This window comes from Monodelphis domestica, chromosome 1, assembly GCF_027887165.1.
Source record: "Monodelphis domestica isolate mMonDom1 chromosome 1, mMonDom1.pri, whole genome shotgun sequence".
Classification (NCBI taxonomy): domain Eukaryota; kingdom Metazoa; phylum Chordata; class Mammalia; order Didelphimorphia; family Didelphidae; genus Monodelphis; species Monodelphis domestica.
The window spans coordinates 725057775-725075217 of record NC_077227.1 but is presented as its reverse complement, the minus strand read 5'-3'; the positions used below and the strand labels follow the sequence as shown (position 1 = coordinate 725075217).

The 17443-nt window shown below is 42.1% G+C and overlaps 1 protein-coding gene across 12 annotated transcripts in view; it reads right to left on the bottom strand.

The window, feature by feature from the left end:
* Nucleotides 1–17443, bottom strand: part of ST3GAL5 (ST3 beta-galactoside alpha-2,3-sialyltransferase 5) — a 72388-nt gene that overhangs the window by 19449 nt on the left and 35496 nt on the right. For 10 of the 12 annotated variants that reach the window (XM_056813327.1, XM_007477737.3, XM_056813304.1 and 7 more), the window contains 4 exons: nt 15182–15293; nt 12768–13111; nt 6779–6965; nt 4387–4545 (listed from right to left, as the gene is read on the bottom strand). In XM_056813327.1, coding sequence (XP_056669305.1) covers nt 4387–4545; nt 6779–6965; nt 12768–13111; nt 15182–15293 — 802 coding nt within the window. Of the gene's footprint in view, nt 1–4357; nt 4546–6778; nt 6966–12767; nt 13112–15181; nt 15294–17443 lie in introns of all 12 variants that reach the window. The other 2 variants (XM_056813299.1, XM_056813303.1) reach the window with 2 other exon arrangements.

The following is a 17443-nucleotide window of genomic DNA, read 5'->3' as shown; positions in this document are numbered from 1 at the left end:
CCACAGATAAGCTATTTGCTCAAAACTAAGTATGATCCTGCAAGGAAAAAAAATAGTCATTTAATAGAATGGAAATGATGAAAAAAAACAAAACCTAGTAAGCATTTTGAAATGGAAATATAATCCTCAAGAAAAAGAAAGAATGATAATATATTCATTATGATATATGGTCTATGCATATAATCTATATTTATAATATATACTTAATTGAATGGGGGATGGGGATGAGTGATTTACATGTTAATGGGGGAAGGAAATATAAAACAAATGTCTTCCAAGGGCCCTAATATCCTTAAGGTTTACATATATATTTAGGGATATCACAATAGAGAATTATATTTTAATTATAATTTATGTATATAACATTGAAATATATTATATGTGATATCTTAAAGATTTTACTATCTTTATTTTTTAGAAAAAGGTTGAGAGAGTCCATGAATCATTTTGTTCCCTTTTAATTGTTTGAAGAGAAGGCAAAGTTAGGAGAGCCAAGAGCTCCATTGGGGAAGAAAGGAAGAAAAAAGGAAAGGAAAAATTATTCTTGCACAATGGAGATGTATAAGATGAAGAGTTTATAGTCACGGAAGGAGATGGGGATCTGGAATCAGAGGCAGAGTAAGGGCACAATAAGAGTCTTTTAAAAGAGAGGAAACAGGATGTGTCACTCATAAGATTACAAGAGCTAAGTGGATTCTTTTACTCTGCACCTTCTTACTTGTAAAGAAAGATGATAGCCAAAACAGGAAAAAGCGTAAGAGGACAGGATGTAGAGAAATATACAAATGACAATCACAAGTGTCCATGTCAATGAACTGAGTCACCCATAAGATGGAAGAGGATAGTTGAATGGATCAGAAGGCAGAATCCGGTAAGTTCTTTAAAAGAAGCACACTTGAAAAACTAAGTTTCACATACATTTAAAATGAAGAGTTGGAGCAAAATCTATTATGTTTCAGATAAACTGAAAAAGGAAGTTGGTTTCAGATAAGGTTATATATAATAAATGCAGAAAAGATTAAAAACATTTAAGCAGGGAAATTACGTTGTTTTTCAAGGCGACTTAGAGAACAAATCAACATTAATGCTTAAAGCATATGAACCTAATAGTATAGCATCTAAATACTTAACAGGGATACGACTAAAGCCATTCTGGGGGGGCAAATTCCCTATCTCTAAAGGTAAGAGTTTTTAAAAATATAGCTGGAATTTGAAGTCTTAAAAGTATAGGGTTAGAGGAGACCTTCAGAGGTCTTCGCATAAGGAATGAAATAATTTTATTCAATTTAACAACTTTTTTCAACTAAAGTTTATTGTGCCTACGTGTGCCTGGCATAGTGTCAGGTACCGGAGATACAACAAAAAAGAAACTCTCTCTGCCTTCTAGAAGCTTATATTCTCCTGAGGAGGGAGACAATATACACATAGAGAAGGAATTATACAGTAATTTGAGAAAACTGTGAACGTTAACAATGGTGGGGCTTAAGAACGTTCTCTTGAAGGAAGTGGCATCTGAGCTGGGCCTTGAAGGAAGAAGAAGAAGGCTAGCCTTCTAGGAGGCTGAGGGGAAGAAGGAGAAAGTTCTTAGCTCTGGGACAGTCTGGCCACAGACACAAAGGCAGGAGATGGCAAGTCTGGGCATCTGTCTAGAGAGGTAAGTAGAAACTGGATTGTGAAAGGATGAGGACAAAGCGAGTCGATATTTTATTTTAGAGGTAATAAAGATCCTCTCAAGGTTGTAGATGCTGCAGAGGTTGCGACGGTCAGGCCTGTGCCTGAGAAATATTCTTCTGGCAATTCTGCAGAGGAATTAGTGGATAGGGAAGCAAGGAGCTGAACTGAGATAGTCGGTCAATAGTCTAAGTGAAAGACACTGTCTATATGAATGGAGAAAAGGGTGAGAACACAAGACACTTTGGGGAGGCAGAATAAACACAAATAAGCAAATGATTGGATATTGGGCGGTTGGGAATAAGAGAGAGGGAAAAGTCTAGAGGGCGCCTAAGGCTGCCAATTTGGCGGACTAGAAGAATGGATCCCTCAACAGAAAGAAGGAAGTTTGAAGAACAAAATGTAATAGTTTGGGGAGAAATATGAGATTAATTTTGGATATGTTGGGATGCAGGAATGGGGATCAGGAGAATAATTAGGCTAGATTTCTACATTTGGGAGCCTCCAGCATTATCAATGAATTACATGGGAGCTGATAGTCTCTTTAAGAGAGACTATCTTGGGGACAGCCAGGTATCACGGTGAATAGAGCAGACCTAGAGTCAAGAGGACTTGGGTTCAAATCTAGCCTCAGACAGCTAGGAGATCCTTGGACAAGTCATTTAAGCCCTATTGCCTAGCCATTGCTGCATTTCTGTCTTAGAACTGATCCTAAGATAGAAGGCAAGGGTTTAAAAAGAAAAGGACAAAACTATTTCTAGAAAAGGTACAAGACAGAGCTCTGGGGAACCTGAACTAACTAGTCTGGAAAGCTAGATCAAATAAAAGAGACAGAAGTGGAGTGATCAGACAGACATGAGGAAAACCAAGACGGAGCATTATCACAGAAGCCAATGGAGGAAAGAAGATCCAAGAAGAGGCTGATAACTGCACTTACAGCAGAGAAGTCAAGCAGAATACGGACTGAGGAAAGGCCAGGAGATGAAGCATTTCAGAGACATTTGGTCGACTTTAGAATTTTCAATGGGAGGCAACCAGTTTGACAGGGTGCAAGGAGTGAGAGGTGTGAAATTGGAGGCAACTAGTGTAGACAAAGCTTGCCAGTGAGAAAGAGAACAGTTATAGGAGCACAGTGTGAGGAGATGGCAGCACCAAGTTTCTGTTTTTATCTAATAGATATGGAAGACCTGGGCAGGTTACTAAATAGCAATGAAGAGGAAAGACAGAGAGGGCAAAAGTATAGCGGGATGAGGGAGAGAGCATCAAGAGGACAAATAGGAGACTGCCTTGGCAAGGAGAAGGGCTGCTCGGTTTGAAAGCCTTCAGGGCTACTCAAATGCTATTTCAATAGTTATGCTTATGAATAAGTCCCTTCTTTTCTCCCCCCAAAGTTTATATGAACATTTTTAGTAAAAAGTCACACTTATTTTTTCAAAGTCCCCCTGAGTGGGAAAGCACGCTAACCATGTTAGTTCCTATAACAAGTCTATGACGATCACGTAAGTTTGGCCATTCAGGCCAGAAAGTCAGGACTCGTTTCAAATCCAGCCTGAGTATCTAAGAGGAAATAAACTGACTTCTGAGTGCTGGACATTACAGAGGCACCAAATAGCGTGCCTTCTACAGAATAAAGCTAGAATTTTGGGTTAGCAATCAAGATCCTGTCCAGCCTCGATGTTCTCCTAAAAGTACCTGATATTCCTGGGAAACCCCAAATACACTCTATGTTTTCCTTTGCTCATGCTCTTGTCTACACGTATATCTCCACTGGCTGGGCTCAAATGATTTCTATTCCATTCCCTAAACCCTCCCCATCCCCAATCAACCATATGTGATCTCTCTCTCTCTCTCTCTCTCTCTCTCTCTCTCTCTCTCTCTCTCTGTCTCTCTCTGTCTCTGTCTCTCTCCTCTAAATTCCTAAAGCCCTCCTTGTCCTTTAGCATATCATAATTGTGATCCAGTTCTTTCTGTGTGTCTTAGCTTCCCTCCTTGAGGAGCCCTCTCTCTTGTTCATCTTTCTATACCTCACCCAGGCATAGAGCCTTCGTTAGCGCTCCCTCTGCTTTCGCACATGCCACAATTCCGAACTATCCAAACTGCATTTTATTTTTCAAGCCAACGGGCACCTTTTAGTGTTCTGCACGGTCATGTATAAATTGTGTCTCGTAGCAATACTTACTATCCTAAAGGGGATAGAAAAGACGGTGTACTAATAATATAAAAATCCTAAATGGTGCCTGAAAGGCTATAATGAGTTTACTCTTCGAAGGTCAGTCCCTGGAGAGAAGGAAGTCCAAAACTCCGTGGAAACCTTCGAAGATGAAGAGCCTTCTGTTTAAGGCACAGAGTTGTGGCCATCCATGGAGTAACAGATGTACTGGGGTGACCGGGGTTACTCTTGCTGCAGTAGACCCTAGGGGCTAAATCTTGATGACATTCAGTGCAGATGCTAACTGCGAGCCCTCATTCCTTCTCCAGAGATGACAACTGTTAGGGTTTGTTTTCATTTCTAAATTTCCCTCCCAATTATATTTAGAAATTTCCCAACATATTTCAAAGAATATCGAGGCTCGAATTCTCTTCCTCCCTTCCTCCTCACCCTCCCACCCCTTCCCCGCTGAGACAGTGAGCCATCTCAGAGCGATTTTACATGTGCCATCACATAGGACATTTTCCCATATCAAACCTTAATTGCTTCCTTAAAGAAGACGATACCTTACTCCAGCCCCAGATTCTGGGTTGAGGTTCTGAGTAGTGAAGCATGTCGATGGCCGTGTTTTTAATGATCACTGGATTCAGAATCCGAAACTGCTTTGATTGGAGGGGTATTTTCTCAGCAACGTGCTTCCAAAAGAACAGCTGTACCCAAAGTGGCTAAAGAAGAGAAACACGTTTTTCGTGACATTCATAATAATGATTCATACTCACATAAGAGGCAGTGGAGAGACTGCTGGCCTTGCAGCCAGGGAGACCTGAGTTCAAATCAAACTTCTAACATTTACTGGCTGTCTGATCCTGGCCAAGTCCCTTCACTTCTCTGTGTTCTAGGTTACTCTCTAAGGCTCAAGTCTAGAGGAGGTGCTCATCTATACTGAGAGGAGCTTCCTCAATGGAGAAGACCCTGGAACAAGGAAATCCCACTGGTCCCTAACCTCTATTTACAGAGGGGATGTTTTGTCCTATGAAGTAGACTTTGAAGAACAGCAACATGAGAGCATAGAGAAGGGGGCTTAAGCTTCTTCTTGGCCAGCGGACAGAGCTAGGCACAAAGAATGGCACATATACTGCAGTAGACTTGGATACGAAGAAAGGAACATCTTTGAACAATTGGAGACACCCAGGAGGAGTCTGGATGGGCTCCCTCATGTAAGGTCTTGCAGTAAAGTTTCGCAGAAAGCCCTCACAATTGTCAATGGTTAGATGAGATAGTATTGCAGGTCCTTTCCTATTTTGCAACACACCACTTTATGCATTGCTCGAAACACGCTTGGGAAGTTGGAACGGTAAGTATTACTACTTCCAAGTTTATAGAGGAGGAAACTAAGCCTCAGACTAAGAGCACCGACTGTGTTAGTGTAACACTTGGCCTTTGGGCTTCGACCTCTGCTTCTTTCTACTTCTCTACAATGTTACAACACAGTCAAACCTACAAGAAATGTTTTCCTCCTCCTGATCTATGCCTATGTAGAGAACAGAAAGTCTTCCAAACTGTCACTAGCAATTTAGGTCAAGCACAAACAATATATATGTTTTTCTTTTTTCTTTTATGCCGCTCACTCCAACTTTGAAAGGGAGGGAGCTTGCTTGTTCTTGTCCTCCTTCCTTCTTTCATTCCTTGCTTGCTTGCTTCTCTCCTCCCTTTCTCTTCCTTTCTGAGTCTACTAAACAGTTTTTAGAATGGTATAGACTGAGGAATATCTAATTCTGATTTCTAATTAGAAATCTTCAGTGCCAGAAAAGACGGCAACCTAATTGCTACACTGGAAAAGATGACAATTTGGAAGACCTTTATAATGCCAAGCTTTGGGCATACGGAGATCTGTCATGCATCTGGAAGGTTAAATAGCAGGTATATTTTGAAAACCAATTATATAAAAGTGCTCCATTTTTCATATGGTTAATGCTTGACACAAAAAAAAATATCGACAGTCAAAAACTGTTGTACAGCCGTATGGCCCTAAAAGCAACTCTTTCACAAGACATAGTATGACTTGGATCACGTATATGAGCTGTGGCAATAAAATAGTGCAGCTTTTTACGTTAAAAAAACCCATAACATTTAAATGATGTTGGCTTTGCTCACAATCTCTTTGGAAGTTCTCCTTTGGAACTGTCTTTATAACTTGAATTGCATTCTTTGTGATACACTCGGGGCGTGGATATTTTTATCCTTTAAGGTAGACTCAATTTTTGAGACTGGCCAAAAGTCATTTGGAACGAATTCAGATAAATGATAGATGATTAACCTGGAGAATGCCATTTTCCATATGACTCATGTAGTGATAAGGTTTTTTTTTTTCCTGAATTGGCTCGTTATCTGGTTCTGAAGGCAACTGCCAAAGAAGTATTTCAAAAGTGAGTAGTGCAAACTCTTCAGCTTTGGGATAAGTATAGTCTCCCCAAGGAAACCACTTTGAAGGATAATTCATTTGAACGAACAAGGTCCACCTTGTTTGTTTTACACTTAGCCCACTAGAGGCAGCAAGGTGGCTCAGAGGATTGAGAGCCAGGCCTAGAGATGGGAGGTCCTGAGTTCAAATTTTATCTCAGGCACTTTAGACACTTCCTAGCTATGTGACCCTGGGCAAGTCACTTAACCCCCACTGCCTAGTCCTTACTGCTCTTCTGCCTTGGTACCAATATGTAGTATTGATTCTAAGACAGAAGGTCAAGGTTTTAAAATAAATAATCATTCATTCATTCATTAAATTCAGTCCACTGCTATGTGAGACCTAAGAGACAATGAATAAGTCTCTGAATCTCATTTTCCTTATGTGTAAAATGAAGAATATGGACAGATGGTTCCTAAGGTCTCCCTTCTGTCATAAATCTCCAAGCTTGTTTTAATCAAAGCATATAAATTTGTAGATGAATTTTCATTCCTTACCATTGTTTCATTTTTTAACATTGCTTCAAGCCAGTTGAAGTCAACACTCTTAAATAAAACAGTAACAAACAAATCATTAGAATAATACTCGAGGTCAGACAATGGAGCTCCCTCTGGATAAGTCATCCTTATAGTAGTTTTATTCCCAACATGATCTGTATATCCCTGAACTGGTGCACTGTTTAACCTATTAAAAAAAAGAGAGAGAGAAGCAAATTTAAAAAATAAATACCACAACTTTACTGGACTAATTACCTGCCACTGACCTTTGTATTATTCAAGCAAGGTGTGCCTTTCACTTAAAATCACAACTGCAAACTGCACTATATACAAATTTCAGATTACCCTTGAACTCTATTAAATCAACTTTTTTATGTTCCTTTTTTGGTAATCAATAATAAAAAATTAACAGCGGGCTGGTATACTTTCTACACTTCTTAGTCAGCTGAAGACGTGGTGGGTTAGAGAAAATCTTTAAAGAATCCTGTTTCCTTCTTATATTGTCATAAGAAATACCCAAGGCATACATAGAGCATCCTCCAAAAGTATATATGTGTGTATGTATTTATATGTATACACACATGTATATGTATATATATATATATGGAAAAGGAGGCATTTGAAAATTAATCACTGATTATCTTTAAAATTGTGTCATTTGGCATTAATTAATTGCTGGTGGAGTTGTGAATTGATCCAACCATTCTGGAGGGCCATTTGGAACTATGCCCAAAGGGCGATAAAAGACTCTCTGCCCTTTGATCCAGCCAAAGCACTGCTGGGTTTGTACCCCAAAGAGATAATAAGGAAAAAGACTTGTACAAGAATATTCATAGCTGTGCTCTTTGTGGTGGACAAAAACTGGAAAACGAGGGGATGCCCTTCAATTGGGGAATGGCTGAGCAAATTGTGGTATATGTTGGTGATGGAATACTATTGTGCTCAAAGGAATAATAAAGTGGAGGAATTCCATGGGGACTGGAATAACCTCCAGGAAGTGATGCAGAGTGAGAGGAGCAGAACCAGGAGAACATTGTACACAGAGATGGATACACTGTGGTACAATCTAATGTAATGGACTTCTCCATTAGTGGCAATGCAGAGATCCTGAACAACTTGGAGGAATCTACAAGAAAAAACACTATCCACATCCAGAGGAAACACTGTGGGAGCAGAAACAGAGAAGAAAAACAACTGCTTGATTATGTGGGTCGAGGGGGATATGACTGGGGATGTAGACTCTAAGTGCAAACATCAACAACATGGAAATAGGTTCTGATCAAAGGCACATGTAATACCCAATGGAACTGAGCATCAGCTATGGGAATTGGGGGGGGGGGGGGAAGGGAAAGAATATGATTCTTGTAACCAAGAAATAATGTTCTAAATTGATGAAATAAAATAAAAAAATAAATAAAATAAAAATAAAATTGTGTCATTTGGGAGGCAACTGGGTGGCTCAGTGGGCTGAGAGCCAGGCCCAGAAATGGGAGGTCCTGGATTCAAATCTGGCCTCAGACACTTCCTAGCTGTGTGACCCTGGGCAAGTCACTTGACCCCCATTGCCTAGCCCTTACCACTCTTCTGCCTTGGAGCCAATACACAGTACTGATTCTAAGACAGAAGATAAAGGTTTTTTTTAAAAAATGTGTCATTTGCAGCTTGAATTTCTTCTGTATGTATGCATTTTGGTCATTCTTTGTATAATCTCCTTAAGTGCCTTTTTAACTTCCTTATCAAACATTTCAGGAACTGGGAGAGTAAAGTCAATTGGGAGGAGGAGTTGCTTAAGAAATGCTTACAAATCTGTCCCATTTTGCAGTTCTCAATATCTCCATCACTGATCTCCCATATCTAAGTGTGCTTGTCCCCCTGGGTCTTTTTCTCTTTCCTCTATACAGTCCTTCCTTCAATAATCTCAACCACTTTTGCAGGTTTTTGCTATTTCTGGGTAGGTTAGATATTCCACCCTAATCCTCCTGAATTCTAGTCCCACAATGGATCACAGGCTCATAGAGTCACAGCCACGTAGGCCTTAGCAATCAGCTACTCCCATTTCCTTATGGCCACTCAACAACAGGATAACTGCATCAAAAAGTTTTATTTGCATCTCAAACCCTAAAGGTCCCAAATCAGACATATCATCTCTACTTGCCCTGCCCTTCCTCCAGCCTTCCCTATTTCTGTTAAGGGCATTGCCACCTGTCATCTGAGTCATCCTTAACCTTTTTCCTTATCTCCATTACAAGAATCACTTGCCACAACATCTCTGAAATTCCTCACCTTCTCTCCAATGACAAAATCCTCACCCAGCCCCTGATCTGGGCTCCTCTGGCCTCTTTCTCACCTAGCCTATTATATTCTAATAGTCTTCCTGCTTCCAGCTTATCTACTCTCCATCCAGCTGCTACAATGATCCTAAAGCACAAGTCTCATCATGTCACTCATTCCCCTGCTAAGACCCTTTCAGCAGTTCCCTATTGCCTTTAGGACAAAACAGATTCCTTAATCTGGCGTTTCAAGATTTCAAGATCTCACCTTGGTTCACATGGGTCCCCCCTTGTAAACTTGAAGTCTTAACCGAAGTTGTTCTTCATACTTAACATTCCGTTCCATTACTGATGCCTTTGTGTATTTGCACAACCTCTGTCCCAAGCATGGAATGCATTCCTTTCTCACCTCTGTGTCTTCATGGCTTTAGTCAGGGCTTGTTTCTCCCGGAAGCCTTCCCTGATCCCTCCAGTTGCTAATGTTCTCTCCTCAAATGATCTCACACTTTCTTATTTGCTTCTGTGTTGCCTTATCCCAGAAGATGGTAATCTCCTTGAGGGCACGGATTGGGACACTTCCTTCTTTTTCTTCTTTTAACTTTTGGACATGTTTACTGAATTCATTAATTTAGGCCATTTTCCATGGTTACAAGATCCATGTGCTTTCCCTCCCCTCCCCTAGCCGACACACGATTCCTCTGGGTTTTACGCGTATTACACTTCTTTTCTCCTTTCATCTCCAGCTGGAGCTCTTGGTCGGGAGTCTGGGACTTGCTGAATAGAACTAAATCTCTAAATGTTTTGGGGACTCCTTAGCTTAGGTAGGTCTAATAATGCCAAGCTTTTGGCAGGTTAGTTTTGCCACATAATGACTTCTGCTATTTGATAAAGTAATAAATACGGTCCACAATCTTCTGTGATAGTCCTCTAGACTATTTTGGGAAAGAGCTTGTCCTGTAAATCAGTGTTGCCCTGAGTTGCTGGATCTCCCTCCTTGGGAGAGAGATTCACGCTTTGCTGGCTGAGCCAGTCTCTGGGCTCCTTTGGCCTCTTTGTCGTGGCATTTTTAAAATCAGTTAAACTTCTCTCAGAAATGGTGATCATGGAAAAGATCAAATAAAATATTATTAAAAAAAAAGAAAGAAATGGTGATCATCAGGGCCCATGACCTTACTTTTCTCTACTTTTCATTTCTTCGGGGTTAATCATGTAAGTAATTTGGACTGGAGTTGTTGAGATTGTAAAAAGGTTTTCTGCTCATTCATAATTTGGTTTTATTTTGACTTAGCTTTAACTAGTAGATGACCAAAATAAACAGCTAATTTGCAATGGAGTCCCATATTGTTAGTCATTTCCTGTCTGTTATTGTGAGGCTCAAATGAGACAATATTTGTAAAGGTGTCTAACACGGTGCCTGGCACATGGTGGGGACTTCATAAAAAAATGATTGTTCCCTTTCCTTCCCCTGTTCTGGAGATGAAGGGCTCAAGTCTTATGGGGTTTGCTTTCTGGTCTGGATGGCATGGTGGCTGACAAGAAGATGGCCAAGAGTAAGGTGACCTTGGCACTGAAGTTCCTGCCACTAACGTATTAGGGGTCATGGTCATTTGGCTTAGGGGTCTTTGGGAAGAGAACATTTTTCTCAAAAAAAATATATAATGATCTTCACAATGGCCTTTTTGCTCATCACAGACCCCCAGTCAAATGATGATGGGCCACGAAATAGCATTTCTTGTTACTTTGGAGAGAATTAAGAACCCAACTTCACCCACTCCTAACATGAATTCACTCTGAAGGTGGGTGTTGGACAGTGAGTCCTTCCATTTCTCAGGACTCATCCTTCTTAACCTCTTTGTGCCCTTCGACACAATCAATCACCCTTTTCTCCTTGATATTATCTTCTCTCTAGGTTTTCATGACTCGACTCTCTCTCTTTCTACATGTTGGATTCCTTCCCAGGGTCTCTTCTTTATCTTGACTCCAGTTGTGCCCTGTAACTGTGGGTCTACCCTAAGACCCTATCCTCTTCCTTTCTCCCTAGTGATGTCATCAGGTTCCTTGAGTTCAATGGTCATCTTTGGGCTGATTATTCCCAAATCTACTTACCTATGTCTAACCTCCTTCCTAACTATCCCAAGATGTCCCTTAGACTTCTTAAATTCAACATGTTCAAAACTCAACTCATCTTTCCCCCCTGAGTCTAGCTTTTCCTAATTTTCCCTTTACTGTCAAGGGCACCATTGCCTTCCTGGTGACTCGGGCTTACAACCTGGCATCACCCCCAGTTCCTTTCTCTCTGACCCCCAGAGCCAAGCTCTCGCCACGTTTCCTCCTCCTGACATTGCCACAGCCCAGCCCAGACCCTCAGGACCTCACACCGGGATGCCTGGGCTATGTCAGATCGGTCTCCCTAACTCAAGCTTGGTCCCACTTGAGGTCCTCCATGCATCTTGATGAGCAGAGATGTGGCGATCAGATTGTCCTTCCCAAACTGCGGCTCTGACCCTGTCACTCCACTCCAGCGGCTCCCGAGCCCCTCCAGGATCAAACAGAAAATCCTCTCTTGAGCATGCATCCTACCACGATGGTCTTATCCTTGCGTCCCCCAAACATACTATGATCAAGGGATGCTTCTTCTCTCATGAGACACCCGACCTCCCGACCATGGGCCTGAGGTTCTTCCCCTCTTCATCGCCACCTCCAGGCCTCCTTCTCATCCTAGTTAAAATGCCCCCTTTCTGAGAAAGTTTCCCCTGGCCCTCCTTCATTCTAGCACCTCCCCTTGGTCCGTTGTGCCCATCTTATCCTGCATATGTTTTTGTTGTACACAGCACGCGGAGGAGCTCCGGAAGGGCAGGATGAACACTGGGGGCTCCACAAAAGATTCTCGACTTCTTTCCACTTTGTGCTCACGTGGGCAGTGAGCATGTCCAAACTGCAGAGGTGCCATTTTTCTAAGAGTACGGCAAAATGAGAATTGTGTGCCCCAGGACTCCGTTTCCCAGAATCCCACTTTCATCCTCACGTTGCGTTTCAGAGATAAAGTTTCTGTAACCCCACCTCATGCTCTCTTCTCCCATAAACATGGTCAGGAAAACTTCTCTTTACTCAGGCTTTTTACTTTTGTTCTTTCTATTTCCTTTACTTCCAGTGATTTTTAATAAATCTTATAAAATATAATACTTGGAGTTACTGGATATTAATTTAAATTTCAGAGTACATTGACACGAACTACCTCTTAGCTCCTCCGGCCTCCTTTCCTGTCACCCTTCCCCATGGAAGCGAAGGGGGTACCAAAGGATGGAGGATGAACTCCATCCGTCTTATGGGTCGTCCTGGCCAGGAAATGCATTATTCAGGGGCCGATCTGCAGGTAAGAAGCTTTTCCACACTTAACTGGGCTGATCCTGAGGCAGCCTGACCCATATGCCTTTCCAGCTTGGCCCAATGGGACAGAGTTCCCGCTCACGAGGGAGCGAAGGACGGGGGTGCCTCGATTCAGCACTCAATTCAGCCTTGTCGCCCGGCTGCTAGGACCCGCCTCAGCCCCACAAGTCCCCCATGAGATCCCGGCAGCTTGGGACATGCTCTGCCACATGCCTCACCCCCATTCTGTCCTGGGCTGAGCTCTGCCTCAGCGGGGCCTGGACTGTAGCCCCCCCCCCCCCCCCCCCCCATACACACCTCCTGTTCAGTTTCAGTAACAGACGCGCACATACCTGATCACAACATCGAACTGATTCAGTATGTGGCCCAGTCCGAGGCCATTCAGGACGCCACCATTTCCCATAACCACACAGTGTTTACAAGGTTTTGCTTTCAAGTTTTCTGGCAAACCATGTTCAGGTAAAAGTTTTAGAAGGCTCTGAAGTTTATAGGAGAACTTGCGGAAGCCAAAGGGAGGGTCGTATCTATACAAGTCTTCCTCCAGTTCCATGTTTTCATTGATGAAAGGCGACGCATTCACGTCGTATTGCTGAGCAAATAGCCGGCGCATCTCCTTTTTCGCAAAGTCGGGTCGGCACTCCCCTTGCAATACCTGGCGAGCGTAGTTCTGAGCTCTCTGGAATAGGGAAGAGCAGAATGGGGTCTAAATGGAGATTTTAGATAGAAATGTCCAGTTGGGAAACTTTAAAAGATACAGACCCGTAGGGCCTGGACCTGGGGCTCCTTTGGTCAGCACCGATGCTGAGTCTTAGAGCGGGGGATCCCTCAACCAGAATGTGTTGGAGGAAGGACTTGCCCAGGCTTCCACTGTGCAAAACGACCTCTTCTGAGGTAGATATTGCAGATATAATGATAATGATTCCCATTTTGCAGAGAACAAAACTGAGGCTATGAGGTTAAATGCAAATGTCATAATCATTCTGCTAATAACTGCCAGAAGCATAACTGGACCCTGAGTGTTCCTCATTTCAAGCGCAGTACTCTACCCATTACTGGATGGTTGTCTCTTCCTCCTGGGCTTCCCTTTCTTCTCCTAAAATAGCTTTCTCAGTTCTTCCCTAGTCTTCCTCCTTTGGGGCTCCATTCTCAGTTCCCCTCCTTTTCTAGACCCCAGAACCTGCAGGTACATCCTTGTGCCCTTTCCTGATGGCCTAGACCCAAAAGGGTATGAAAGCTCTTGGGGCGGCAGATTCTGGGCAGATGAGCAGAAGGGCGACAACCCCCAAAGAGGCAGAGCAGAAATGGAGGCAGAAGCTGAGATCTGCGCCGAGGGCCCATTGATAAGTGCTAGATGGCGTGACTGGCTTTCCCCACAGTCCTTTGTGAGGGCAAGGGATGGAAGCCCATCTGGCACCTTGTGGCTTCTGGGAAGGCCAGCCTCAGGCCAGATACCCCATACTCCATGTCAAGCCATTCAGGGAAGTCAGGAGAAACAGCCCCCAGAAGCAACCAAGGGCTCCTGGGAGGCAACCACACAAGGCTAACTGTTCCTCTAGGAAGGGGCTACAGCTCAGAGGGATGAAGTTCTTCACCCAACTGAGCCTGGAATGGAGACAGGAGCCCAGATCTCCTGTCTGGGAGGCCAGGGCCATGGGGCTTTCCCATTTCACTCTGAATGTCTGACAAGAGCTCAGGTGTGGGAGAGGAGAGACGGCCAAGAGACTTGGGGAGAGGACTTTATCCTCACCCATTGTCTCAATGACTCAATGGACTACCCCTGGCTGCTAAGGCTAAGGCTGCAAAAACATCTTCAGAGAGATGCTGTGGAGGGCAGGTTTTCACCAGATTTCCCTATTGCCTCAACCAGGGTGGAACCTGAAGGCAAACTGAGCTAACCTTCTAGGCTGCTCTCCTGTGATGATAAGAAGGATCAAGGAAATGGGTAAGAACCAGAAAGAGCTGTAACTTCAACCAAATTTCCCATGCACCCTTTCCAAAGTCCAGCTTTCCTTTGAGGCAATGCTGTCCACACCCATCCCCTATTCTGAATTCAGTGTTCCAGTCTCAACTCCTGAGTCTCAAGAAGTGATGGCAGCCAGATTCAAAGTTAATGATCCTCTGTACCAGAAAGGCCTTTTCAAACTCCCTCTGGCTCCTGTGCAATATGCCCTGAAGGCAACCTCCCCAAGAACAGATAAGGCCCATTTTCTGCTCATTTCTCTTAGGATAGGAGCCCTCTCTTTCCTTCCTATCTGTCTGTCTCCCTCCTCTCTCTCTGTCTCTGTCTCTCTCTGTTTCTCTCTCTCTCTTTGTCTCTGTCTCTCTCTGTCTCTCTCTGTGTGTCTCTGTCTCCCTCCCTCCTGTCTGTCTGTCCATCTCCCGCCTTCCTTCTTCCTTCTCTTCCTCCCCCAACTAAACTGACTACAGATTCGCTTTTGAGAGACATCTTGATGGGAACTAAAAGTACTAGTTAGGAAGGTTGGAAAAAATAAAATACTCTGGGAGAAAAGAGCGGAGGATCAGGAAAATTTTAGAACAAAAGAGGGAGATAACATCTATTTTCATACTAAACTGTTACCTTACATAAATATATATATAAAGTATATGTAATATATAATATTATATATATATAATATAAATATATACTATTTTAGAGGTCAGATACCTCTAATATTGGAATTTTCTTAAGGAAAATCAATTCACACATGGAACAAACTTTCAAAAATACAGACAAAGCAAAACAAACCTTTACCCGCTTGGGATCCACATGATGGGCTCCTTTCATGTCACATTCTTCGGTAGTAAAATTTAATTTGAGGATATAAAGGATCCACACTCCAAACACAATTAGGAAACATCTGAAGGGGAAAGAAATTAAATTACTTATTTGTGTATCATTTCACTACAGCAATCCTAGAATTCTATATAGACGGTTAGAGATAAAGGTCCCTAGAGATCATCTAGTAGAAATATATTGTGCAGGAATGAAAAAATCAAAACACTAAGTGAAGAAATCATTTTAAATCAAAGCTTTAACATAACATTGCAGTTATTTCTCCCATAAGAAGGTGACAGAGCTTTTCTACCTTGTATCACCCCACACCACCCCCATATCATGGTGTTTTATAGATATAAGAGAGGCACTTAATAAATGATTTTTTCTCTCATTTATTCATTAAAAGGGATTTTTTTAATGCCTCAGCTGGGAAAGCAAGGGACAATTTCTTTTCTGGATTAATTTCCATCTGTCAACTATTCACAGGTTTACTTTTGTAAAATGGTGTTACAGAGTGTATCTAATTACAAATTGCCCCAAATACAGTTCAAAATTCACTTTCCAACTTGGGGCCACTTTAAAATTCAGTTACTACGCACAAAAGAATAATGCAGAACAGTAGACATGTTGGTCCTTGTTTTAACATTCAGCACTGGCTACTTTAAAACAAATTAAAAGCATTTAAAAGATTCATCAAATTCATACAAAGCCAAATACTTCAGAAACAGTTTAAGCCATTCTTATTAGAACACACACACACACACACACACACACACACACACACACACACACACACACACACGGCAAACAAAGGTCATCTTTATTTTAAGGAGCTGGACTATTCTTATGAAACATTCAGGCAGCACGCACACCCTCCATCTTTGATGATGATAATAGGATTTGGTTTAATGGCTTGTAAGTTTCCATTATGACAGATGTCTCTTCTTCTCTATTCCCTATGAAAGAGTAATAAGGGGGTGAAGACCAAGAATTGGAATCAGAGTATCCTGAAGATGAAATCTTAATGTACGTTCTCATCAATGAAACTTCCTTCTTTCTTCCTCATCACACAAAATAAACTAAAAGAGCCAAGAGTAAGAGAGCTACATTGGTCTTTAAATAACACAATTTTTATCTTCACAGTCTGAGGTAATTCTTTTTGTTTATACTTTTTTACATCACCCAGATTTTCCCTTGTATCCATCCCCTTCCTGTGTTCTCAGAAAGCCAAGCATTAGGATAATTATTTTAAAAAATAAAACAAGGGGGGGGGGGCAACTGGGTAGCTCAGTGGATTGAGATCCAGTCCCAGAAATGGGAGATCATGGGTTCAAATCTGGCCTCAGACACTTCCCAGCTGTGTGACCCTGGGCAAGTCACTTGACCCCCATTGCCTACCCTTACCACTCTTCTGCCGTGGAACCAATACATAGTATTGATTCCAAGACAGAAGGTAAGGGGTTTAAAAAAAAAATAAAACAAGGAAGAAGAGGAGAATTGAGCCAATCTAGTCAATGCATCTCTCCAATATTGGTCCTCCTTCATCTCTTACATCTCTTACAGTCTCTACATCTAGAGTTAAAGCACTGTGCAACATTAAATTGAGATAAATTATTTAGTGGCAATGTGTTATATTAGGAAGAAGAGAAGTCTTGTATTTCTATCCCAGCCTCATCATTTATACCAACTGTGTGACCTTTGGCAAGTCATTAACCTCTCAAGCATCTCTATCAAATGGGAATTTGATAGAGTTTGATAGAGAGTTGCCCCTCTCCCATTTTAGGATTGTTTTAAAGAAAGTTAAGTGTGGGGCTACTAGGTGGCTCAGGGGCTAGAGAGCCAGGCCTGGGGATGGGAGGTCCTGGGTTCAAATGTCGATTCAGACACTTCCTAGCTGTGTGACAAGTGACTTAGCTTTCATTATCTAGCCCTTACTGCTCTTTTGCTTTGAACTGATACTCAGTGTTGATTCTAAAATCAAGGGTAAGGTTTTAAAAGTAAAAGACAAAAGAAAATGAATTGTAAGCTAAGAGAGGGTCAGAGATACAGACTTGGAACCCTAGAGTTCATTTTGTTGAATTCCCTCTCTTTAAGGACAGACTTTTAAAAGTGCCATTTTGCTCTACCGTGTCAAACGCTTTCTTTGGGAACAAACATCACAGGATCTTGTATCCTCCACATCTTCCAGCAGATTGCGTGATTGGGAGTGTATGATTGGCAACAGAAAATTAT